The 26,629-nt window shown below is 46.6% G+C and overlaps 7 protein-coding genes across 7 annotated transcripts; 6 read left to right on the top strand and 1 right to left on the bottom strand.

The window, feature by feature from the left end:
• Positions 1-507: 507 nt before the first annotated feature.
• Positions 508-885, top strand: POX_c04557 (uncharacterized protein; the record flags this gene model as incomplete). The annotated part of the gene is made up of 1 exon (XM_050113429.1): positions 508-885. The coding sequence occupies one exon, from the start codon at positions 508-510 to the stop codon at positions 883-885; it is 378 nt and encodes a 125-aa protein (XP_049970985.1).
• Positions 886-2,111: 1,226 nt separating this feature from the next.
• POX_c04556 (uncharacterized protein) lies at positions 2,112-2,971 on the top strand (the record flags this gene model as incomplete). Its single annotated transcript, XM_050113428.1, has 2 exons — positions 2,112-2,558; positions 2,609-2,971. 2 exons carry the CDS (start codon positions 2,112-2,114, stop codon positions 2,969-2,971), a joined length of 810 nt encoding a protein of 269 aa, XP_049970984.1.
• Positions 2,972-6,557: 3,586 nt separating this feature from the next.
• Positions 6,558-6,809, top strand: POX_c04555 (uncharacterized protein; the record flags this gene model as incomplete). Its single annotated transcript, XM_050113427.1, has 1 exon — positions 6,558-6,809. The coding sequence occupies one exon, from the start codon at positions 6,558-6,560 to the stop codon at positions 6,807-6,809; it is 252 nt and encodes an 83-aa protein (XP_049970983.1).
• A 2,754-nt stretch (positions 6,810-9,563) lies between these two features.
• Positions 9,564-10,352, top strand: POX_c04554 (uncharacterized protein; the record flags this gene model as incomplete). Its single annotated transcript, XM_050113426.1, has 1 exon — positions 9,564-10,352. One exon carries the CDS (start codon positions 9,564-9,566, stop codon positions 10,350-10,352), a length of 789 nt encoding a protein of 262 aa, XP_049970982.1.
• A 4,596-nt stretch (positions 10,353-14,948) lies between these two features.
• POX_c04553 (uncharacterized protein) lies at positions 14,949-17,004 on the top strand (the record flags this gene model as incomplete). Its single annotated transcript, XM_050113425.1, has 7 exons — positions 14,949-15,005; positions 15,056-15,239; positions 15,296-15,655; positions 15,711-15,893; positions 15,953-16,414; positions 16,471-16,653; positions 16,712-17,004. 7 exons carry the CDS (start codon positions 14,949-14,951, stop codon positions 17,002-17,004), a joined length of 1,722 nt encoding a protein of 573 aa, XP_049970981.1.
• A 2,728-nt stretch (positions 17,005-19,732) lies between these two features.
• Positions 19,733-19,956, top strand: POX_c04552 (uncharacterized protein; the record flags this gene model as incomplete). The annotated part of the gene is made up of 2 exons (XM_050113424.1): positions 19,733-19,875; positions 19,935-19,956. The coding sequence occupies 2 exons, from the start codon at positions 19,733-19,735 to the stop codon at positions 19,954-19,956; spliced, it is 165 nt and encodes a 54-aa protein (XP_049970980.1).
• A 2,996-nt stretch (positions 19,957-22,952) lies between these two features.
• On the bottom strand, positions 22,953-23,768 carry POX_c04551 (uncharacterized protein; the record flags this gene model as incomplete). Its single annotated transcript, XM_050113423.1, has 2 exons — positions 22,953-23,525; positions 23,583-23,768. 2 exons carry the CDS (start codon positions 23,766-23,768, stop codon positions 22,953-22,955), a joined length of 759 nt encoding a protein of 252 aa, XP_049970979.1.
• Between the last annotated feature and the right edge of the window lie 2,861 nt (positions 23,769-26,629).

The following is a 26,629-nucleotide window of genomic DNA, read 5'->3' as shown; positions in this document are numbered from 1 at the left end:
GCAAAGTCTCCTTATATGTATTCCTCACTCTTGAGAGGGTCACGGTCGAATGGTAGCGCGTAGTCTTAACCGTTTGATGTTATGCTATTCTATCTATAAGCGCACTTGTATAGATTTCTTATTTTCCTAAGTGGGTTTCACCTTTACCTACTGGCCACCTACTGGCCATTTATTGTCCATTTACTGTCCGTTTACTGTCCATGCTTCGTTCTGATCTATACTAAGCTTGGGCGGACTACTCTAAATTCGATTATTTTATTTTTGCTCGCCGCACTAATTGGCTATATCAAAAAGGTGCTAGGTAGTCATAAGGAACAACTAATTAAAAAACGGAGATGTCGGCGCGGCACAATTTGTTGGATGAGGAAGAAAGGCCAGTAGGAGAAGCACATAAGCAACAGCAGATCTCAATCTCTTCGCTAGTGTCAACTTCAACTTTCATCTTTGACTTTATATAATCTTGAGTGTTCGAGCTACCCTTCTTTTGGACACTCCGCAACATTCCGAATGTACGACATGGCATTTGAAGAGACTTCGACTCTTATCACTTCAGCGGAGGAAAACCAGGCTACTTCGAAGGAGAAGATTCATGGCTCCAATGCGACTAGCGATGTGCAGCCTCCTCTCGTCGGCCAAGACCATCGCGTACCGTCATTTACTGCTATTTCAACGGACCGACTTTCAGACAGCACCGACTTGGCGCATCTAGACCAGACGTTTTCACAGCTTCAAGGTTATAAATATGCTTTGCCTAGGACATTTGTGGCAAGGAACAAGCATCAGGAAAACGGCTTCCAGCACGCACGTTCATGTGATGGTGACATTGTATTCTTTTCTTCGAAAAAGGATCTCAATTTGTTTGAGAAGTGGGCCTTGGCGGCCTAGCCAGGATCGTTGAAACGTAAGAGCCACCAACTCTCAGGTCTTCCTCAGCGCTTGTCGAAACCCTGCTATTTCGCATATGCATTGTCGAGACGGACATGCAGCTAACAATCGCATGAGGCCCCTACAGGAACGACATCCCAACATTGCTTTTCGATGCAGTGCCCGCTCCGAGTTGACCTTTTGCACAGCCCCAGCGTGGACAAGAAGGTTGAAAGGGTTTCCCCTGCGTAGGCAGGTTTCCAACTTTTTCCTGGTTAGGTCACGTGACACGAACACACGCACACACACGCGCGCTGTCTCTCTCTTTGCATGAATTGCGCCTGTAGGCCTGGATTCCTCTCTCTCGATGCATAAATATGAGAAAACAGAAGTTCAATCTCTGCTTTCTGCAGGCCTCTTCAACCCAGATTTGACGTCTAATGCCGTGGCTAGATTTCGCTCGGCTTTCCTCGTCTAATAATGCGCAGCAGCGTTCCAACAATGAGGATTCTGGCCCCATTGAGCTTAAGTGACTTACTTACCCTCAGGCCTGACCTTCCAGTCGTGCGGTGTACTAAAGGGATGGAGACTTTTATGACGTAGACTAGCGCAGGGTATGGGTCGTCGCGGGAAACGCGCGTCGTCCAACAATTTGGATCTGTTTACACTATATCTCTCCAATGGAATTGTTGTTGCCTAAGGCATCAAGACCTTTCGCTCGATCCACCTCACGCGGCCCCATACTCCTTTCAACTCATCAACATTCACCCATCGCCTACCTTATGATTAATCAACTTTGAAAAAGACTCGAACATTCGCACCAACCACACGTCGTGAGGTAAATTTTTAATGCGGAAACTTTTTGTAAACACTGCAATCAAGAAGATCAGCCGCTTTTCTCTTCACCTCCCATGGGTGCTGAAACCACACCACCCGGGAGTGTTCTTGAACCTCCCCTCACGCCGCTACCAACAGATAAACAAGCGTCTTCAGAAAGTGTCGCAAAGATTCTAGATTACTTTCGCCTCCATCGCCAAGGTCATCAATTGCAAAGCTGGCTGGAACATCGTCTTTACCTGAGGCAATATAGGAAGCTGCTTGATTTGCTAGCCCTCGACGGAGAACTCATCAATTACATAAACGACAAAGTGCGGTAAGCCTTCTTAAATCCGTTGGACTGCAAGATCTGACGTGTCCATATGTACAGGTACGATTATAGCCCTAGATCTCATTGCCTCGCAATTTGAATGGCAAGCTCCGTCCACGACGTCTTTTGCGCGGAGATCGTAGGAGAGATTTTGAGACAGCTCAAGATTTTCCAAGAGCAGGACGGATCCCTTGCCGTATTCGCTAAAGAAATCAAACACTTTGCGACTTCCCGACTTTTGATCCCAATTGAATCAAGTGGCATGCTAAAGGCCTACTCGAAACGGGAGCCGGACGCATCCTTTGGTCACAGACTTGCACATTATCCTGGTGTGATCATAGAAGTCTGCTATTCGCAGAAGAGCCAACGAGCGGCCTATCTTGCTGAAGAGTATATTCTAGACACTGACGGGAGCGTAAATGCTGTCCTTATCCTTGACGTCGACTATAGAGGTTCACAGAAAGCGACAGTCACGATGTGGCGACCGGTCTACAAAATCCATGATGGGGTGGAAGAATTCCCAGCAGTCGTCGTTATAGAATCTCAGGTACGGGAATCGTCCAACCGCATGCAACTCTTGATGCTAACTCTAAGTAGCAGTTTCGCTCAGACAAAGGCTTTCCAGTCGAATGTTTCCGGATTTCGTTATCGCTGAAGGACTTCGCGACAGAGGAACTATGCAATGGGGTTCATGGTTCTGATGGATGTATTACGCTTACTTCAAGCCAACTTTGCAAGTTCTTGTCCGACGCTGAATCAAGGCAAAAATCGCAGAATGAGATATCCGGGTCTGTCAATCAAGTACGTCCGGGGGCACTCAAGCGTCGGCGGGTACGGTCTCCCCCCGAACAACCAAGCTCCGACGATAAGAAGGCAGGTCCAGTTGGTCAGAATTCCAAACGAGAGCGTTATAGTGGTGACTACTATCCAGAGTCTTGCTCAGAAGACTCGAAGAATTAGGATTGGACAAAATACTGAAGCTCCGAACCATGATTGCGGTGGCCTTGCATCGCTCAAGTCATTAGTGACCTACTTAATATATGTACTCTGATCCATGTGCTGGACCCATCGGCCTTCGATAGGTGGACTGGGGCTACCGGCACTTTTCCACCATACCTTGCACTTTCCAATCGAATATCATTGAGTTTTTCTATAACCTCTGCCCTTTCACCCAGATCCCCTCTAGCTCAGGTCTTCTCATGAATCAAGCCGCTCAAAGTTTACTGATGCGTTACTTTTAAGTGACTAGTATCAGTGGCTTACGTGATCTTAGTACTCCGGCCTACCCATACCTCTAGGCCACTGATACTACACAAGCCTATTCCATGCTCTAGCCTGGCCCAGACGTGTCATGGTGGGAAATTTTTTAGGTTGGGCAGAAAAGTGGGTAAGGTCGGGCACCTACTAGTACTACAGAGTGTACAGCACAGATTGCAGATACCGACTACCTGGTGGGTAAGTAGGCACCCCGTAATGACTAATCGCTCGCGGGGTCCAGCGCATAGTCGTTCCAACCTGAAGAAATCTTCCTTCTCTTTCTGACCTTCGCTAATTGTGCGCCTATACCTGTGCCGCAGTATCAAATAGCATTTGACATCAACTAGCCAGCCAACCAGCCAAATTCTGCTATTCTTCCTTCTGCTATTCTATCAAAGAAGAACCCTAACTATCACTTCTCTCTTGTGAGCCTACTTAGATACACAAATGTCTTACGAAGTAAGCGATCTACGATAAACCAATTTTCCGGTCATTCTTTGACATGCCTCTAGGTAGGAACTATTGCTCTTGGCGGGGATGAGGAATACATCAGGGGTCATTTCTTTGATGCAGTGGAATACGACCGATACCTTGTCGGAAGAGGTACACTGATTATGATCCTTCCACCTATTGGAGAGGGACAAGCAAAATCATACAGGTTCGTGGAGACTAATTTGGAGTTGCACGTTCCTCCCAAGCACGAGGTCAAGGTGGTAGATGCCCATGTGAAGATGACCACTTCTTCTCCAGATGGAATAAGTTGAGCAACTGCAGCCCAAGTCTCTGTCCAACACGTATGTTGATGGACATGTCTTCATACTGATCCTCTGGGACCATTACCACTAAGCAATCTGTGCACTCATCGCCTGCCTCTCTTTCCATTTTCCACTGCTGGCTACTTGCGATCGCTTTTGTTATCAAGTCTCCAAGTTGCGGAATAAGGTCGACCGGGGCTTTGGACCACATCATGTCGATCACTGTTCTGTATATTAAATAAAAATTTGTCCAATTATATACGTTTGCTCACTTACGCGTTTTTGCATTCAAATCATCGGTGGGCTGTGGCCGAGCTTCTGTCATATCAGTGTGTTGGCTCTGCCGTTCAGAGACGGCTTGTTCAACAAACACATTTAACACTGTATAAGTAAGCATAAGTTGCTGGATTCGTGACACTAGATATATACCTACTTTTCGAGGAGGGTAGAATGCAATATTCTCGGGCAAGAGAATGGATAAGAGGCTGGTCGAGTCGAGCATCTTTTTTCATGAGCTGTAGTATTGCTGTGCGCTCATCGTCCCTTATCGCGGCAATTTTGAGTTCGCCCAGGGCAATGACACATAAAAGAAACAAATGGAGTGCTCCTTCTTTCAATAAAAGATCTAGAAAAGTCTTGTATTTTCGCTTTCTCTTATGACCTTTCGGGTCATCAGGAAGAGCTAGAGCAAACCGAATAGCTCTTTTCTGCCTTCCTGTGAGATAAGGGACTTTCACTAGCTGGTTTGCTTTGTCGGCTATATGACTCAGAGCTTCCGCTATGGTGAGCTTTCTCCTCGACATATTAGACTGGCTCGGGTAAGGTGATACAAGTAGTAAAAGTAGTTGGAAAGTAGGTGGAAAGTAGGTGGAAAGTAGGTGGAAAGTAGGTGGAAAGTAGGTGAAGAGTAAAATAAGTACAAAGTGATCGGATATGCAAAAGAATTAGAAAATAGGAGGATGATGGAGGTGGAAGGTAAGCGGGGAAACGAGAGAAGCAATAATGGAAGTTTCGCCCGTCACATGCATCTATTCACGCCAGCTTGTCATCATGATGATTCTTAATTTTTGATTGGCTCTCGCTCTACATCGCATGTCTGAGGATGTCAGCCTCGACGTCCAGAATCACAGCTCATAATATGGCGTCAAATGATCGGGAATTGCCACATATCGGATGCTCTGACACTTGCGCATGTTTCACTATTCTCGCTTTCCGCTGCACTTCACTAGTCCAGGGTTCAAAGACTGCAACTATCATTCATCTTGTGGCGCTGAATGGTTCAATTGGCACTGCCATCGAAGTGAATGCTCTAGTTAAATCCAAACGCGGGCGCTATAGTAATGACTACTATCCAGGTCTTGTTCGGAAGACTCAAGAATTAGGCTTTCGAATTGGCGTTCAACATAACAGAGTTAAGCACGTAAGGTTCAATACAGAGGTCAGGAGCCTACGATAGTTGCACATATTCGGCTCGACGTTCCAGGTAACCCAGTCACCCAAATGTGCTGACTGTGTTTTGTTTTTCATCACATTTCCAAGTTGCGGAGTAATGTGGTGGGGCCCTGGCCAGAAAAATATTTTTGTTCGAAAATAACTGGAACGCTTACTCTCGCTGCAAAACATGCATTGTAGCCTGAGCTCATCATGCACCAAATGGAATTTCACTCCACTCGCCAGGATACTGAAACTCATGACATATAGGGCGCAAAGCTGCGACTACAATAGCTCTGCGGCTTGGTGACAAAGTACTATTCGAAAGGAACTTTGCAGTACTGATGCTCTGCCATGTGTCGACGAATCGATCCTAATGAATCAGTCCAAGGCCAGTGTCGTACCCGTGACTGATATTGTACGTCATCAGCTGGCAATTCAATTTTTCAGGCATCTTGATAGCACGCTGTGCCTCACATGGCGGTATATTGCGGGTAGATGTTGGATTAAAAAATGTAACAGTACTCTTAGTTGAGGCGATGCGATAAAGCATCTGAAGATGCACAGCCGCTCGCATATGTGTGTCTCGGTGCACTGACAAAGACGTCAGATCTGTTTCCAACCCAAAGATCGAAATGCAAATCATATCCTTGTATGATAACTTACTTTCAGAAAGGGTTCCTGGCGCCCAGTCATCGTATTGCCTCGAACTCTGGCTGGGAAAGGCTATTCTGGAAGTGATAAAGTCAAGCTTGAGGGGTAAAAAGGACAGGAGTCTAAGGTCAGTAGCTGGTGTCTGGGTCAAGGTATTGAATGGAGAGGGCCACCGTGGCGAACCAAGCCGGAAAACTCTTATGGGGTTTGAGAGACGATTAAGCGACCTTTAAGGGGGGTCGCTTTTATGAATAGGGTATTAGGATGCTCAAGTAAAACCCAGTAGTATTGCAGCTATATGCCTTGAATATCGAGCTTTGTGCTCCAGGACTTACAAGACACCACAGTTTATGCAGTTGCAAAAATCGTGGACCAGGTAGCCACGGAATTATAGAATGAACCAAAAGAACGGTTGACGAGCGATATCATAAGCTTTGAGGCTATGAGTGATGCTGAACGGTCCATTGGGTGTTCAGCAAGATAGGAAGATCGATGTTGGTAAGCCTGCTGGCAGCGGGGACCGGTTTCGTGAACCTTCCATGAGGACCACAGTGCACGAAAATGGTTTGTCGTCGACATTGCACATCCTGGGGAATGAGAAGGTAGACAATGACATATTTCCAGCCGCTGATTCTCCGGAAGACGCGAGCCACAGATCTTTGACATTAGTTAGAATCAAGCCCACGGGTTCTGAGAGGTAGGTGATTTCAGAGAAGATAGCCCGGTGATCTTCAATATGAACGATAATTATGTAGGGCCAATTTTGAGCGAATTTTTGACAGGTAGTATAGAACTCAAATGGTTGATAGACCTACAGGCCTACAAGGCAAGGAAGCAATCTAGAGGAGAGACAACTGGAATTGGGAAGTCTAGGGAGAAGGAAGAAGAGAGAGAGAGGGAAAACCCACGATGGGGGAAAAACCCTTAAGACACATGACCGCTGCTGGGCCTAGCAAACATTTGGAGAGGGCGAACTCTCTCAAAGGTGAACAAGAGAAGTGAAAGATGCATGTATACGATAATGAATTTTGGATTCACTGGAATGCTGTGACGAGAGCTGAATACTGAACAACTTCCTCGATTAACACAGAAGACCCAAAAGACCCAGGCCTGTCAACTTCGGGTATTCTTCCCTGAGCGACCTGCGTCGCACTAACTATATCGTCAACTTTATTTGAGAGTGAAACATGAAAGTGCCGCGATGCCTATCATCCGATGCCGTTACAGCACGTAATTCTTCGTTCTCGCGATTGTCAAAGAACACCCGAAGGAAATCGCGCTTGATCGCGAAAGATGTGATTGCCAGCCTTGGAGTGTTATCGTGTGTGTCGATGTTTTTTGCAGGAAAAGATACCTTCGATCTGATAAATAGCTGGCGATATCGGTCATTCCACAGCGAGTTCTTAAACACCACTCGATACTCATATCCACACTTTACATTGGCCTCGGTGTCTCAATATTGCGTTCTCGCACTGTGCCCAAGAGTCTCAACACTGTTTGCATGCATTCTAATCCAAGATCCTGGTCGTACTCAAAAAGCTCGGACAGGCGTAAACGAGAGAGAAATTTGTGCACGGCAAGTGTGTCACTTGAGGGTCGAGGCCTCTTCGACCAGGGAAGAACAAAGCCCACCCTAGTACACAAATCGTCAAGTCTTCTCCAAAGCTCTTAGCGATCGTAGATTAGCTGACTTCGATAGTTATAAGTGTATTCAAGAGGAGTTGTCTCAGTGAGGCCGAAAAAGTGACGCATCGCAAAAAGCAGAACCTAGCGACATGCCGACTCAAAGGCTTAACGCTCCAGAACGCAGACTTTGTTAAATTCGTTCTCAGAGACTTGCACCAATGCCGCTGAGCCAGAATTAGTAGTGTGATATTGTAGCATTGTCTTTTTGATGGTCTTCTTGGATCCCGGTGGCAGGATCTTTTTTATCACGTCAGTCAAGGGCTTGAGGTATTTTGTATTCTAAAGAAAGGTTTTTAGCGAAGGGATGATAGCTTAATGCGATATACAGGCTTCTTGTTGTTGTAACCTCGATACTGGATCGTTCACAAGAGGAAAGAGACTCCTATCCTGGAAGTACTGAATGATAGTATTCCTATCGGCGATTGAGATGCTAGGGCATCGGCCTTCTACCTAGCAGCTCCACGGTTCTGCGATCCAGAAAGGAGTAGTGGGTGCAAGTTAAAGTATGCCAAGCGTCATATATCTTTCCAAGGTAAGTCGCTGGAAGTTCCTAATCACAGTCAGCTTGCTGTAAATCTATTTTTGACTCAAAAAGCTGTGAAACTGAACCAATACAGTACCTGTGGACAACGCAAGCTGGCTAGATGAGTGCCCATCAGCCACGCTGGCCATAAAGCGGGAAGGGATAGAAGGTCGTCCAATTTCTTGCCCAAAGCTTGAAATTCCTCAACATTCTGTCGAGGCTTATAGACACGATGGAATTCTCGATATTTAGTTTGTGACCATTTTGCAAGCCACTCAGACGATGCCTGTTCTTGTCCTAGCAGTTTGCAATGTCCGACGTTTTGAAAGATATCCCCGTCACTAAATGCTTGAAAGCCGGTTTCTGACTCTCGTAATCTGTTTTTGCATTCGTTGTCGAGCTTTCTAATGTCATATATGATGAAATTCCACCATATGTCCGTTAGATCAAGCCAGCTCAAAGCGGCTGCAATTCGATGCTGGCCTTGTAAGCAAGGAAGCCGGTACCCCACTGGAAGCTTCACTTCCAATGGATCACCTGTTTCGATTTGATCCCCTCTCACAGTAGTTTGTGACCACAAAACCTCAAAGTCCAAGCGAGCCATCATGCAAAGAATCCAAGTCAAAGAATCGAGTCAGCGACATCCTTCATGCTTGAATTTGTGCACTAGATTGTTGACTTTTGATTGATCGAGTGCTCGTGAGCCCAGAACATCTGAATCCTTGAAGATAAGGCTGTGAACGTCTCGGACTTTAATAACCTCTTGAACAGCTGCCTGTAGGTTTCTGAGGGTCGAAGATGAAGGTCCCTCTATAGTAGGAAAGAAGGGTTGCTTACGATACAATTAAGGTCAACCGCAGGGAACAAGCTTTATTCAAGGAAGGACCATAGTTTCCGTGCATCAGTCCACTGTTCTTTTTAAACAAATGCAGTTAAACCTACTTGACCCGCCTCGGAGCCCAACTTTTGGCGAAATAGGCGCTAACACCCCCCAGAGGCCCAGGTAGTTTAAGGGACAAATCGAAACTGGCTGATGTGGAGATCCTGTAGCTAGCAATTTGGAAGTCACTAGTACAATCTCGGCGGTAGATAGTTCCCTCCTTCCGGGTATCCACCTGCTACGTTCCGACAGACGAGCAACATCACGTGCGCTAGCAACATCACGTGCGCTAGCAACACATCATCCAAACCTATAATCTTTCGACTGGGTTACACTCCGAAGTTCACCGTGCTTCGTTCTTTCACAATGTGTGGACAGGAGGAAGTTCTCTCCCTTGATCTTGAGGATAATGACTTTCTCTACCGAATTCGAAGGAAGTCTCGAATTGTGTACGTGTCGGTGTTACACGAGGACATAATCCCTTCAGAGGAACGCACAGATGGTTCCCGAATTCTCTCAAACCTGAGAGCAGTTCCAAATTGGAACGGAGATTGGACAACACTTACTATCCGGAAAACCCCAAAGGGTGTTATTGAGACCACTGTCGACGAATTTCCACCACACTCCTTAAACACCGCGGTCATTCATGGCAAAGATGCGCCATACTTCAATATCTTAGATCTTGTGCCTTTTTCTCGGATTAGCGATCGCGTCTCCAGAGTGGTGTTAGGTGACAAAACGTTGGTTTTGAAAATCGCCAGGTTTCGACATGAGGTGCCAGCGCTACAGCGGGAGGTATCAACATACGCTTTATTAGCGTCCCGTGGCTTCCCCCTTGCTCCTAAGGTGATTGGGTACGCTTATGAAGGAACGATAAACCGAACGATTGGTTTGTTGATGGAAGATATCGCCGGGAGCACGCCAGGCTCAGGAGATCTTGAAGATTGCCAAATAACCGCTCGACTCCTTCATGACTACGGTATCCTCCATCGCGACCTCAACAGGTACAATTTTCTCATGACGGATCACGGCGCGATTGTCTTTGACTTTGAGGTCGCGGTTGTTAAGGAACATGTGGGGGCAGAGGAATCAAGCGAAGAACTTATAAGCCTAGTGAAGAAGTTTGAGGACGGTTCAGGGATAGGAAAACGCTGAAATTTCTCCTTGCTATCTGTCTTTATCTCCAGTGGGCGCGTACATCCAGTTCAACCCTCACTTTTTGAACAAGCCCTGCAACTGTGTGTTGAAGTCTTAACTACTACATACTTGATCGACAAGCTTGAGCATCGCTCATCTTTCTCCGCGTGTTTAGCACACTTAACGAATTGACCATCTTTTTCATGATAGCACGAGTATCGCACGCGCTCCTGTGTGCAGACCTCGTACTTATTTGGCATTGTGGAAGCCTAGCTTCTATGTCAGTCTCTATCCGAGCCAGGGTACGTAAAGGGAAAGGATGACCTAGGACGTCTTATGGACCGGCAAGGGTCTATGTTTGCGGTGGGCAAGCCTGATAACTTGTGCGTGGGACTGTTGCTATGCTTTTCCCGTCTGTAATTTCGTCAGTTTCAAACGACTATCGCGTACCTCTGCAAAAGAGAGCATACAGGAGGATAAACTTGTTCTTATAAATTGCACGATGTGAGAAAGCGATATCAAAAAAGGCTCTGACCGTTTGCAGGATAATGCCCTAGATATATATACGAGGTCAGTAGCATTTTCGAGGCTTAGGGACTTCTGGATACGCTTATACGACATCAAGAGGTCTCCTTGAGTTGGAGCCTAGCAGAATCGTCGTATCAAACTCGAACACGTCAATCTCAATACTACTGCACTAGTGCCACTATCATATCCACGGACTAGCGTAATGTACGCAAAGCCTCGGTGTAACTATTGATTAAGACTACGCTAAGATCAGGGGAGACTATGGAGAGAGATGGGGAGAGAAGGCTGCTTCTTCTTTCTGATTAACTGCGTCTGTAAGCGGTCTTTGGTATTCAACGAAAGGGCAGCATCTCTATTTATTTGCTATATACTAAATCTGGTATAATATGTTACCTGTTGCCGGGCTTTGACATTTCCTATGCTTCCACCTGGAACTATTTTGGCGCATTATAGAGGAAATCGCTTGGGTACTGTCTATATTTTGAAATGCTGATGCGCTATTGATTGCGTCTACTGTTAATATCCTTGTCAATCGACTGCATTCGTTCACAGTATGACAATACCAGAAGCGCTACTCGACTTTTCTAGACCCACTTTTCTAAACCCCACTTTTCTAAACCCCACTTTTCTAAACCCAACTTTTCTAAACCCAACTTTTCTAAACCCAACTTTTCTAAACCCCACTTTTCTAAACCCAACTTTTCTAAACCTCACTTTTCTAAACCCCACTTTTCTAAACCCAACTTTTCTAAACCCAACTTTTCTAAACCCAACTTTTCTAAACCCAACTTTTCTAAACCCAACTTTTCTAAACCCAACTTTTCTAAACCCAACTTTTCTAAACCCCACTTTTCTAAACCCCACTTTTCTAAACCCAACTTTTCTAAACCCAACTTTTCTAAACACCAATTTTCTTACTATCTGTTTTAGGTTCTAATGGAGTAGATGGAGTGCATAGATGGTTCTTCAGGTCAAGCTCAGATATGTTACGGACCTCAAAGAAGCGCGGGGGCCGCAGTTATTTGAGTGACGACCGTGAACCAATCATTCTGCGGACACTAGGGATTAGCGTTGTCACGTGCGTTTCGGTGTACTTGGGCATACCCCAAGGGACCCGAAGGGAAGACATTCAGGGCAGGCGCCAGAAGCAGCCTACGGCTAACCGACACGAACGATACCCTCTTACTCCATGAGACGGTTAGCGCGACGCAGGAAGCGGCCGCCATTTTACCAGCACCGGAATTACGAATCTGAGCGCAACATACTTTCCTAGTAAGGATTAAGGCAATAAGAGGCGCACAGTAAGATGGACTTACGCACTTCTCGACCGCATTTGACAACCGCGCAGAGAGAGAATAATGGCAAGTTAAGTCCTGAGTCCTGAGTTCCATCCTTTTTTCAGATACATGTGAGACTCACATCTGATTTGGATTCATCAGGGCCGCTGACAGGACAGAAGAAAACTCGCCGATTGTTATTAATTAGGCACATTCGCCGCCCCGCGCGTAGACTTCCGCTCCCTTGTCTAAGAGCAGTTTGACAATCTCTTGATGGCCTCCCGACGAGGCGGCCTGGAGAACGTTGCCGTACTCGCCACTCTGCGCGTTGACATCCTATCCCTTGGCGATAAGATCCCGTATGGGTGCTACAGGCCCATAGAGGCAAGCATAGTAGAGCCTGGAAGCTCGTGGAGGACCAGGATCACCGTGCCCATTCCTATGAGCCTGATACAAAGATGAGGTATATTAAATCCGACAAGTTGAAGTTATCAAGCTGAGATATGGCGAGTCTATCATTTTCAATAACGTTGAATGGGCCCAAATAACCTGTACATCAGATTCTTCCACGATGGTTCTTATGAAGTAAAGTCCTGGAACGGGTGAAAGGAGATAAGGGTGACCTCCGCTGTGGTGAAAGCCAAGTGGAGCTGTGGGAAGCTGCAAGCACTCTCCGACTCTTTACATGAAGGGAAAACGGAAATGTCAAGGGCCGAGGAAACCTTGAAAATAATGCGACTGGATGCAAGAGATCGAGAACCTGTGTAGCTCAGGCAAGGCTCAGGTGTTTGGTTGGATTGAATTGATATGGATTAGATTGTTGCCGGAAAACCAAGCCTGATATAATCCCTGTCATTGCCAACCACACAATAGTACGTCAACACCATATATACACAAACAACGGGCCATAGTGATTGATCATTTGAGAGCCTTAAAAATTGGTGAAGAATGGGTCTTTCAATGGCTGTCCGTTCTTTGATGCCAAGAATGTCAATTCTCTTCAGCACAAGGCAACCAGATATAATGGCAGCCCTGCTACTAATATAGATTTCATGCACAACCTAGCATGGACGGCCGCATGTTAACTCAGCAAGTTAATATGTCGACCCTCAGAGACCATTAAATTCAAACTATGTCGATCAATTATTGGTCAGAATCTATGTCGACAGTGTAGCTTGTACAGACGTACTGATGTAATATCGCTGTATTGATGCTGAGTCATTTCGGTGGCGGTGGTGGTGCTCCTGGTTTTTTAACACCAGTGGTGTCGTACGCGCCTCGGGCCATGTTGAAAGGGGGCTCAGATAAGCACATATCAATCAAAAAATTGTGAGGATTGAATGATGAGAATTGAGTGATATATAGAATTCCTTTCTAGAGAACAGTGCTATTCAGAGACCAGTAGAGGCGACAAAGGACTATTTAAGTTGTTGGTATTTCTGTCTGCTCTGGTGGAGGCCATTTATCAAATACTATAATCTAGACCGGATGTGGCCTGTGCTCTTAACGATATGATACAGCCTACTATGGGAACATGTGGAAATACCAGACAGGGATTTTACCTGTGCTTAAGAACAAGATCAGCCTTGACCTGGCAGGGGCGACGGATGAGAGATGATGGCAGTAAATCAATTCAGTTCGAAACGCTAATGCAAGGCGATACATAGCGCCATTATATCAGGTAATTCAACAGGTTAGTCAAAATTGAACTGTAAATCAGGTCAGGACGCATAGTCCACGCATGTTCTGGCCCGTGCTGATACTCAGGTTGTAGGAATAGTGCTGGCAATCCCCGCAGTCGCAAGACAGTCTCCTGGGATCTTAAGATCAAATTAAATAATGTATCCAAGATTCTGAGTGGTGATGTGAAAGCTTTCATAGGGACATCAGTGGCTTTGCCTGCGCCAGAGCGAACTGAAAATTTCAAATTCCTTCAGTGAGAGCCAGCCTAAGTTTTTGTTTCCAATAAAGAAGTGATGGGACAGGATGCCAGACATGCGAGAGCTCAACAACTGATTCCTTATGGTAGCGTCTTCAATTAAGTTGACAAGGATTGGATTGGTGCTGCAATATGAACCTAAATGGTCCAGTCCCACTTGGACTGACTAGGGCGTCAAAAACGGTCTGAGAGGGAACATGAATCCCGTGACATCCAGGCTCTCAAGTTGAAAACCTTTGTACCTACCTGAGAAGGTGATTGGAAGAATCAGTCTTTGTCTAGATCGACTCTCATGCAGGAGACTGGTACTTTTTTTCCGTAGCGGCAGAAGTGGACCAGGATTGAGGCCCCGTAAAAAGTGGTAGGCAAGTGATAGGGGGGAGGGGGGGGTAAACTGGAACAGATTGGCAGAGTAGGCCCCAGAAACGCCGGCCTGTGGAAATTATGCGAGGAAGACCCCGGGCGCCTCAGCTATTCAATCATCTAATAAAATGCTACAATTGTATGGGAATCCGCGCACGGTGCATATAAAGAACTTTTGCGGAGCTAATTCAGACCTCCGTGGGATAGCCTCACTATTGGCAGTTCCAAATGCAAGCCCAATGCAGGATCAGAGGGAACGAGTCAAGGGGTAGGGGTATCTCTTTTTGGCATAAGTGAGAAAAATCCCAATCTATAAATCGTCATCCTCTCGCTATTCAAGGCTTGACAATCCTCCCCACCACCAGACATCGCAAATTGCCAGAGTATTGTCTATACAGCACACAACCCTAGCCACGTCTCTCTTCACGCCTATCTCATCGAAGCAAGAGACTGGGGGTTTCTCAGTTCCATTCCATTTTCCCAGAGATAATCACTTTCACTGGTGCCATGAAGCGGACTGCCTCAACCTCCTGTGAAAGCCCACTGGGGCGGGATCGTGCTACAGTAAGAACAGCTTATTCAATCTGTGCTGGACCGATGCTTATGGAACCTAGCCTGCGATAAACTCGCACACTTTAGCCAATCTTCCCTTCGGCGACTATGCTGCAATATATCTCGATCATATGGGAGAGCTGAATATCGTCGAGTCTGCTTCTATCCGGCAACATCGTTCAACTCTTTTCACTCCTAATGTCTGCTGGAAATTTCTGGAGATCCTTAGTGAGGAACCTGAAATCAGTACGTATTTAATAGAGATTTGTAGCACATGATGAGTTTTATAACGTGGCGTATAGCAATGCTCGATGCGTCAACCCGCCACGTGAGGCGCCGCCTGGGAGGTGTCGATTCCGAGAGCGGCGACTGCTCTGGGAATAATTCCGGCCTGATGCTTTCACTCTGTGTTGGGGATACCGAGAAGGTGACGGATTACTATAAGGGTGCCTTCGAGGTCTTCTTACAAGATAATTGCAACGTGGTCCTAAACGCATTCATCAAATTCATTCAACCTCACAAACGGGACCAACACCCGTATAACGGCGGCAAGGCTCCTCGGGGATCGGCTCCCGGTACCAAAGGCGATCCTGAAAAGACCAAGCCTGAGTGGTGGCCAATGAGTGTGGTGCACAAAGCCCCGGAACACCTGGGAAAAGAGTGTACGTTGTTCCGGATATTTTCTAGGTATCCACGCTGAATCCCACTATTCTCTAGCCCGCATCAAACTACTGTTACACATTATTCGCAAGCTTGGAAACCAGGGCGTCACTGCCGAAAAGCTTAAGGAAGTCGCTGGCCGTATCAGGGATCGTTTGCGACCCTTCTCCTATCTGAACATTATATATGACATTTTGTGGGTACGCGAGATGGAAGAGCGTTTCGAACGGGGTGAATATGGTATGTCTAGACACTTCACGTGCAGTATTCAGTATCCTGGCTAAATTCTGGCGCCCCAGGTCCTAGCATAACAATGAATGTCATAAGTCACGAACCCAGACGAAAGGGCGGAGAAGAGCAGTGCCCTGGGATGACAAGGACGCCAATGATCGAAGGAGGAGCCAAGGAGCAAGGGCCGATAGCTCCCACGTCAGCCGTCGAGCAATCAGATCACACAATTCTGCACGCTGACAGCAATGGCTCGGGCAATGACAAAATGACTCCCATACGTCTTGCAGACACACAAATGGTTATCAAATATTACAAGGGTGCATTCGAGCAATTCCAGCAACGCAACTGCTGCACGGTTGCCAAGGCATTCATCAAATTCATCGAGCCTCACAAGCAGGTCCAACACCCGTACAGCGGTGGAAAGCCCCCGCCAGGCTCGGCTCAAGCCACAGGCGACCCAGAGGAAACCAAGCCCGAGTGGTGGCCCGAAGGTGTCATACACAAAGAGCCAGACCACCTGATCAAGGATTGTATATTAAACCATCTTGTCCTATCCATTTTGAGTTTTACTCACAGTTTCTCACAGATCGCATCAAGCTTCTGCTGCATATTATCCGCAATCTTGGAAACCGGGGAATCACTGCTGAGAATCTAAAGGTCATCGCTGGCGATATCCAGCGGAGTGTGAAGCCACAATTTTATGTGGAGATCCTCTATGAAATTCTTCACGTGCGCAAGATAGAGGAGCGCTATGAGAGGGGTGAAATTGGTAAGCTTACACGCTGGAGATGCGTTGTCTAGTGTGAAGCTAATGGAGGTTGTCACAGGTGTGAATACTGTTGTCTACGTCAAGTACGGCGGGGAGAACGGTGGTGAGACCAGTGCCGATAGGAAAGTAGTAACACCAAATCTAGGTGAGGCGATCAACAAGAACGTACCAATAACTTCGACGTCAACTAATGAGCAAGCGGTCACAGCTATTTCGACTTTGCCATCCTACCCCCTTCAGCGAAGCTTTCCCACCGTCTGGTTACAGCCTGGATACATTCCAGGCGAAGTCTTGGATTCTACTCTTTTCTGGTCTTCGTCGGATCAACTTCAAACCGCCCGGGTCCCATAGTTTGCATGAGAAGAGCCCATATTGCACCAGAATACTCAAATTTCGATAGAATACAGCAAACTCGGAACGCTACAAGGCTTTCCACCGCTCTCGATAAATAACATGCCCATGGCTTTGTCCGCTGAGCAGCTCAACATGGGCCAACACCCATCTTGGCCCCTGCCCCACTGCCACATTCCAGCCCTGCCGAAGTTTGAACGGATTGAATAGACTCAGATGGAGTTGTACATACATTTCGTGGGTCTCTTCACCTTTACTCATCAGGCTCCAGCAGACACTTCCCAGATATCTAATTGCTCGATCCCTATTCGTACTACCAAAGGATATGTACAGAGTGCCAACAAATGAATTAACAAAAAGGTAGTTGAAGATAGTTCAAGAGAGAAGCGTGGGTAATGACTTTAAGAAATGGCTCGTCGTAAGTTGGAACAGGTCGCACTCCCTCTGGTTATATTCCATCTGGCTTTCGTGGGCAGATCTATGGTAGGTCATTTTCGGAGGTCGAGCCTGAACCTGCAATGGTAGAAAGGGCGATGGCCAACATCAGTCCGGCAGCAAGATGTAACTTTTGTGAGTTAGGAAACTTATACGGAAAGACCTGGCGCGTACGGCCTGCCCCGTCACTGGACCCCGAAGTCCAGAGAGTGGCGATATCTTGATAGACGTTGAGGTACAATGCAGTACCGGAATTCTGATTTGCAGCTACCCATATACCCATGTATCAGGGCGGCATGGGTTTAGCCACGGGGATACACCGAAGGTTGCTGGCATCCCGGCTGTTTTCTCTGTTGCACATTTGATATTGGCAATGAATTTGCGAGGTTGGTGGTCCATTCCGCATGCATGCTCCGCATTACGATGCTGGAAATCTAAAGTACTGTAGAGTTTGCGACTTCGATACAGGATAGAATTTCATACTCTATTCACAGTATGTATCCCGTTACTTGACCTCAATTCAGCCCCTCACACATTGTTAACAAATGTTGAGTATACCTCCACAATGTCTACTGCACCCTAGGCCAGATTCGGAGCCTAGGCGATCATTCAACTTTTCTTTCTCATTAGGTGTCCACGCTGGTTCTTTCTCTCAACACACGATCATGGACAATCCTCCAGAGCCAGGGAGTAAGGTACGGTTGCTCGTATCCCCGGAGAAGTGATGAGCTGTAGCCTGACTGTATGTTGAGTATTTTGGCATTACTATTCAAGCTTAGAGTATAGTAGGATCTCACCTAGCTGCCGACCCTGGGCAGATGAGACCGTGGCCGGAGAGGATGAGCCTGAAAATCGAAGTCGTCGAAAGCCATCGAACAATTGCTCAACTTCTTGGTTTGGACTATTGATTGCGAGAGTGGGAACAGAGATGGGTAGCTGGACAGAAACACGCCTTCGTTGATTGCATGACCTTGGTCGTTTGAAAATGTCGTCACTGTGTGTCATTCTCCGGGCGAGGCGGCGTTTCCGACGAAGGTGGTTTTGTTTACCGCGTAATGACTCTGCTGAACGGTTTATGAGGTGTTGTCTAGAATAGGCTTTGGCTCTTGCCTTCCAAGATAGCTTTCGGTTTCGAGATAGCCAGGGAAGAAGGTTCTGTTCCTCTAACGGTGACCATGGAACGACATTGTCCCGAGGCATGGTGAGAGATTCTCAGAGAAAGAAGAAAGACGAGAGGAAGTGCGGGATCTAAGAAGACCGATTTCTTGGCCTAGGTAAACAATTTAGTGAGTACGACGGTGGGCCAACAGGGCACCTTATAGTTGCGTCTAAAAACAGACTATCTGTTTAAGAGACCAGTTTAACAAGAGAACTCGAGCCCTAGCTCTAACTACACCCACACAGGGAGCAACCCCCAAGATGGCGACTTGGTCACCAGCAACGACCGTTAAATTACGGTGGATCTAGAGCCGTGCGCTAGCAGTCTTGTGGGGCCTTCATCCGTTCAACAGGCCGGTGAACCGATTATCAACGTTCTTGAGGAATACTCTTGGTGAAAACACTAGTATTCCCCACTCTATAGACGCTAGCCCTGCAAACACTGGTCGTCTCAGCTCTATTTAATTCTAGGCCAATCTATAGGTTTAGCCCTTCACACCCAAGTTCGGCCTATTTCATATTCATCTCTTCTCTAGCGAGGCGTGCATGTCACCGCGCCAAGTTACATGATGATATATATCGCATAAAATTGTGAGAGGTAGAAATCTGATAACTTAGCTTCCTATCGCCATCCTAATTGCCACAAGAACAAGGATATTTTGTTTTACCTTGTCGTTTGTGTTCGTCCGATGACTTTATAGTAAACCTGATAGTTAATACAGTCCCCTCAGATTGCTACGGACAATCACGGCGACTAATTATATGAAATAGGTTTGTTAGCTACAGTCCCGGTACTTCAAGGAGTAGAGTGTGTTTGATGTTACTTCAATCTCTCCCCATATACGCTATAAGGCCGTCCTGTCTCCTTGGACTTGGTCTGCCTGTCTTTCCTCACACCTCTCCTACTTACTATAATACCTTCTGCGACTCGCACTTCCGATCACTATCTAGTATGACGGGAGCCAGAAAAAGATCTGGTGCTGCCTCTGGAAAATATTCTGATCGACTAGAGCAGGCCTTCAAATGGCCCGTTGAGGCTGATATCTGGAGCATTGAGGGTCGGATGCAGAAATATGGATGAGGAAGACCTCCGGCAGACGGGCTCCAATCAGAAGATGAAATTGAAGATGCTACGATGAAGGAAGATGGCGATGAGGAAGATAACGAGCAGAACTGGGTTGCGGTGCCCCAGGAGATAATCTCGACCCCATCAAACAAGGTCTCCAAGTCGGAGTATCCAAAGACCTCGCTTGAACTTGCTTTAGCTTGTATGGCAGAGTAAGATATCCAGTTACCTGGTGAGGAAGTTGAGAAATACGAGGCTAATACTTCCCTAGCTTGGATAAACGACAGCAGTGAGTGTATCAGAATAGTCGACGTATGAATATTGTATTGATCAACAGAGCCAGGTCTACGGAAATATCCCTTGAGAATCAGCATTGCTGGAACGAAAACATGCAGCTAAACCAGACAAATTCGCAGGCCATAGTGGCAAAACTGTGCGCTGATATTGAGGCCATTGATACCAGACTTGCCTTAATGGAAGAGAAGTTGAGTTTATTGTGGGTGGAAAGAGGCAAAGATGGCAGTAAGAATCGGTCACCACGCTCCAGGCGCCAAAGTTGATCGAGTATACGGTGCGCACTAGTCTGGGCCGGGTTCGCTAGGGGTGAAGAAGATGCCGGACGAACATCGTGAAATATTTATCTAAGACAATCGCTTCAATTAGAAGCTTTACAACGCTACAATATAATAGAACGCATTATATGGCCCGTTGGTGACGAGCCGTCGTCGATTAACTAGCGTCAAATGTCGACGGTCTACCGTGTTTCGACGGCTGGTTTCGGAATAGAATAGGATATGTAGACGGCCTGGTCGAAGTTCCAGAGGCGCCACTACTGACCGTACACGTCCCCCTCAGTCTCGGAAGGGGTAGACAAACGGAGGGGTGGGCTGGCGGAATCTTCCGACGGCCGCCAGCCGGACCAACAAGTCATCGAGGATCCGTTGACGTAATTCTCAACGGCAACAAAATAAAGATCCTATCCAGTGCACCCACGATAATCTCGGGTTCATTCTGGCGATGAGATAGGCTGCCTAAGTATTGGTCCGGGTCACAATATGCAGGTTCTTTCAAGTCCAGTTTAGCTAGCCAATGCCTCAATTATCGGCCTCTTGAGACTCGTAAGTAGAAACTTGGTCGAATCATTCCAGATTCCGTGACAACGGGACTTCTTCGCCGAACGTGATGCACGAGATTTCCGAACCCCATAACGCATTGTCTTCCCCCCCTACCCCTATGTGTTTGAGTTTGACAGTTTCTCAAAATCCAGCCTAATCAGGTTTTCTTAAACCGGGATGCGGTCATAGGGATTAGTCAGTGTCAGGATCTTAATCCGTGTGCATACCTCCTAGATAATCGTGCTCACCCCTTCTCGCCCCTAAGTCCAAGTCTCTATGTTGTCTGGTTAGTCTAGTTTCACAATCCCGGCTCTCCAACTAGAACAGCAACCTGTTATGGAATAGCAGTCTCATAACCGCAACGATTACTGGCCGTGATTGCAGTCCACGTGAACGATACAGTAATTTTAGGTTTGGGCGTTGTAGATCTCTACTAGCATCCGCGATAGACCGAATCTAGGCTTCAGCGTCAGTCGAAATTACCTTTCCCTTTGTCCCTTCTAATTAGCCAAGAGGACATACTAGCGAGTAGTAACCTCTATTTGCGGGGCCGTAGCAAGCTCGGAGTAAAGTCGATCCCCCGGAGATTGACCTGTCTTGCGGCAATTTTTAGACCCCTGAGCTCAAGCTTACACTAGCGAATCCACGTTACAGGAGGCTACAACAATCGATGCTCTTAGCACAAGCCTAGAGAAAGGCAGCTTTGTCAGCAAAGAGACCCACCTTTCTTTATCGTCCTCGGTATTTACGCGCAGCTGCGTGTCCCTATGCGTCGACCATCAAGTTCCCGCTAGCATTTTAGTCCGTCGGGGATATCTATGCTTTACAGCTTATCTGCCAAAGCTATACATAGCATAGCGGCCGGCCGAAGGCAAGAGCGTGCGGCGCGGTAGTAGATGTAGATTGTAGTGAGATAGACAGTCTCTCAATTCTCGTGAAGACTATCTCTAGGATTATAAACTTGGAAATGTAGTATTCTTCTCTGCTGTCCGCGTCGCAAAGCCTCGGTAGTCCCTAATCTGTGCAGGCAGTCAATCCACTTAGCCTAGCGGCCCCAGCTCCACCAATACGAACTCCCATCCTCAAATCTGAGATTGTATTAGCTTCTCTAAGAAGCTGCTAGTCCTCCGGCTAGAAAGATAATTGTCGATAGTAATAGAGAGCAAAATATTGCGGGATTAGCGTATCCTAGGCGTTCCGCCCCTATCTGTTGTCCCCCACTACCCCGGTGTAACTTCGGCCAGACATCCCCGCTTCCTGGACTTGAGTTTGGTCAAGATCACCGACTTTGGATACTGATGATGTTACGGCGTAGCCGAACAAGTTGCGATACCATACTATATATACCGGACTCTGGGCAGTATCCGCAACTGCGGATATTAGTGATCTTTTATGGTCTTGTTGGTTAGTGTCCGCCCAGAACGCTTCCGTAACAGATGACCCTTGACAACAAAAGTCTCGAACCTATACCAATTGTTATCCCGAGCCTTACAACTTCAGGGGGTCAAAACTGGCTAACTGGCCTGTCTCCCTATCAACTAGGAATGTGTTCTTTGCTAATGCCCTACTACCTCTCTATTAGCCCCAGATACTGAGGCTAGGGCATGGCGCCCGAGTTCTTGAGTAGGAAAAATCCACTGATGTAGAGAAAGTTTACGCGGCCGCCTAGATCGCTAAACTTAGCATATAGCAGATTTTATAACTAGCCCCTACTAAGATGCGCTTTTGCCCCTGAAACCGAACGGCTTTTATAGTCGATTTTGGTCCTATCCTGGTCCGCGAAAAACCCGCGGCCAGTATGGTGTCAAATTTGTGATTTTTCGCGATGATCATACAGAGTGATATTTAGGTAGTATAGCGTCGTACTGTAAATCTCTGCGAGCGATCTCCTAACAGACCTCCACGCCTTCAGTCATCTCAATCACTTTATGTTAATAATTCAATTTAATCTATAAGGACTTATCTATGGGGAGATTCCGTTGCGTATTAAAATCTCTAGAGTTGACTTGGGGACCATGGAGAGCGTTTATTCTACAGCCCTGCAGTCTACCCGACTCTCTAGGTGGCAGGGGGATGAACGGTCAAGATTGTGATTTGTTAGACGATGATAGTGAATAGACAGTACTGTGGCCTTGACAGGTGTAGCTGGAAGTGAGGCAGTCCGGAGGTAGCAGTTAAATATCTTTCCACGAATGTCCCCCGTATTGGTCGAGCTGAGCCGGTGCTTGCGGAGCATCCACTGAGAGATTGTCTGGCGCTAATGCAAGGTCGGGCAAAGAGCTAGGACCTATTGCAGCAAGCTGCATAGGCTGGTCTAACCAGGAGACCCCAGATCCAGGTAAGAAGGTCCCATTTCGCTTATTCTGTAGCGTGTCATAGGTTTTCCAGACCCCATCAGCGGCAGAAATCAGGTTGCTGTGCGTCCGTTGAAGTACAGGAAAGATTTCACTCCACGCTACGTGATCTTGGTTCCTGACATTTGTGGTCTCTAGGTCTTGCTTCAGCCGCCGCACTTCTCCCTCTAGCGCCTGTATCTTGCCCATGGCCTCTTGTTTTTCCGAGTTGAGCTGGCTGACCTCTGCTGTCGCTTTCTTCACTTCGCTGCGTAGCTGCAACTGGATTTGAGTAGCTTCCCTTCGCGCTTCGTTTATTTTTTCCTCAAGCCTCTCCGAGTCTTCATCAGCCTCTTGGAGGAGAACCAAGCATTTTTCATAGACTTGGTGCCAGTCCACCTTAGGAGAGGGGCCCTAAGTTTCACGAGGTCAGAATGCAAAATGCCCCTCGCTGCTAAAAAGACTGCCTACCGCGTATTGTTTTAGCTTCGCAACTCGGTTCTTTGCCTGTGAGCTGGCATCCGCTGTGGCAGTCGCAGAGCGTGCAGCCCGTGTAGCCCGGCTAACAGAAGATTTAGCAGAGGCGAAACTGCTTTTCCCTGCGCCTGGCGGGGCCTGAATTATTGGTTTGCGGGAGGAGCTCGTGATCTTTGGCATGTTGGATATGTAGATCACTATTCAACGTTCTCAACGAGAGGCGAAGTAACCGGAGTTTCTCTTGAATGAAATTTTTATTTTGGGGGAGGTATTGTGACTTTAAATGATTTAGAGCTCACGGTCGCTACTAATCCCTATCAAACCCCATTGAATATCCACCGCGTCTTTCCTCCCGGCCTTACTATCCTGAGGGTTGCCGGCAAGTCACCTTTTACACGCCCCACCGGAGGATGTTCTTCCCCGTCCTTCCGAGAGAAACGGTTAATTCGAGGTAAAGAGCCTGGAGGTGGGCTCACTTAAAAAGGGCCGATGAAGGGCGTTTTGTCTATCATTAGAAATAATCTATGCGTGGGGATATTCGCACGTAATATCTATATTGCATATACTTTATTATGAGCGCAGCCGGTCCAGACTGGCTATTATCTACTAGCCCAGAAACTTGTCCTATCTTCTAGGCTCATCGATCACCCTAGCAGAGCCTCGGGTTATTCAATACGCCTTGCGATTGCGAGGATAGAGCTTCAAGATCCTGTTTTTGTAACAGCTGAGACTAGCGATACCGGTGTGTACTAGAATAAAATTAATGATTTAGCGAAAATAATTCTCGATTAAATATTTATTTTTCCCTGCATTCTGATTCGTTGCTCGTGGGTGTTAGCATTGATCTCGGTCTTTGCAAAAGGAGTTCGGACTGATAGGATATTCAGAAGATCCACCTATCATGCCTTTGTACCTGGTTGTTAAGAGTCCAGATCTCAACGCACCCAACCTGCTATAGTATCTACGAATTTTGGCGGGACGCACCTTGCTATACAAACTCGATAGTTTATTTCTATTCTTTTCGCTCGTTTCAGTTGTCGGCTCCTACAGCTATTGTGTAGATGTACAAATTTAATAACCCGATTAAAAATCATGATATTGTTGCAATATAGGGCTCAAGGACTGGATTCGCATAGTACGCGAAGAATAAATAGCATTTCTGCTAGGATGGCTTTACTTGGTATATGGGTGAGTATAGGGGGTGGCGAAAGATTCAGGTTCGCGCGGAGTGCGGAAAACCTATCCGTTAGTCGAGCTAGTCGAGCTTGTGAGGATGGTGATCTTGATAACTTCAAGGATGGTGAGCCAACCTGGCACCTTATGGTTGAGCCTAACACACAGTATCGATTTTGGAACTCCTCCTAGCAACCGAGGCCCGTACTACGCATAGGGTAGCCTTGGCTACGACCGCTTAAGAACCACCAATAGCGGGTCAACTAGGGTGAACCTAAGGCTGCCTGTTGACAAGTATGCCAGGTTTAATTCATCAAGAACGGGAATAAAGGAAGAACTATCAAAAGTTATTTGGGGAAGCTTCCGGTGAAACGTTTATCTCTGGCTTTCACGCATGGTATTTGCACCTTGGCTGTCGCTCTTCTACTCAATGCTCAGTCAACTTGGCTTTCTCTTCCTATGCACCCTAGTGTTGTCAATCTTGTGGTGTTCTGTGGCCCGGGTTTTTATGCTGCACCTATCCTGGCGGTATAACACAATTCCAAATTATCATATACAAGGATTGATAGATTGGTCTCCGGTAGGGTTTCTGATTACTGACAATCGACTTTCTATTGACACTATCTTCTATCTTTGTTTCGCCGTGGTCCACCTGATAAGAATTGCTTTCCCCTTAGAATGCGACGGACAATTGCATTATCCAACTTTATCATCCAGAGGTGTCAGCGTGGTCCGTTATACTTTTTGCCGTCCAACAAATATAATGTGTTTCCTGTTGAACCATTTTCTCGGCCTGCACTATAGAATCATACTATCTCTAATATAGTCTGTCTTCCTTATATATCTTCCTCCTCGATATTTTACGGCTTGTAGCCTATAATACTATCTCTCTAAAAGGGGGAAAGCTAGGAACTTCTCTGGAACTAGCTCTAGAAAATATGCCGATCGACTAGACTAGGTCTTCAAGCTAATTTTTATCGAGGGTCAGTATCTAGAGCATCTCCAGGTCGGATGCAGAACGCACAAACGATAACAACCTTAAGTAGATGGACTCACAATCTGAAAGAAAACCAGAAGATGATTCTATGAAGGAAGATAGCTACAAGGAATCGTATAAATAGAAGTGGAGTGTGGTGCCTCAAGGGGCGAGAAAAAGCTATTCGAACAGGGTCCTAAATACAGAGTATTCGCGGAGTTTGCTATGACCGGCCTTGCTCTGCATAGCAAAGCAAGATATTCAGCTCCCTGGTACACACACTTAGAAGCTAACACCCTTATAGCCCGGATAATCGACTGACGTGAGTAAACAGACTAGACGCCGCACAATATATTATACTACCCTACTAACTATGTAACCAAGGTCTACGGAAACTTCTCTTGAGAACTAATATAGCGGAAGAAAAACATGCACCGATACCCGGCCAACACACAGACTATGATAGATAAACTATGCACCGACATTGAGGCCATCAATGCAAAGCTGGCTGCGATAGAAGAAAAAATGAAAACATTGTGGTCCCAAAGCGGTTAAGATAGCATCTCGGAGGCTCCGCGGACTATTTAATGCGTTCTGGATCTGGGGGCTAATCAAGGATTGGACGTTGGTCAAGCTAGGCACATCCACTAGAGATTAAGAATATACCGAAAGAAGGCTGCAAGGTATTCAATGTAATCCATTCAGACTTATAACTTCACAACACTACTACGTAACAAAGAAGCGTAGTAACTATTTTATCTCTGAATAACAAATTTCTTGGTCAGCTAGTACCAAGCCTTGACCCTTACCCAAGTTCGGACAATCCGCTTTAGAAAGGGAATAACGAACATCTCCCGTCTTACGGATCGACAACCCATTAGCGAGTCACTCC

The sequence above is a fragment of the Penicillium oxalicum genome, chromosome III (genome assembly GCF_001723175.1).
Source record: "Penicillium oxalicum strain HP7-1 chromosome III, whole genome shotgun sequence".
In the NCBI taxonomy this organism is placed as follows: Eukaryota; Fungi; Ascomycota; class Eurotiomycetes; order Eurotiales; family Aspergillaceae; genus Penicillium; species Penicillium oxalicum.
The sequence above is the reverse complement of the archived record's forward strand: the minus strand, read 5'-3'. Positions and strand labels throughout refer to the sequence as shown.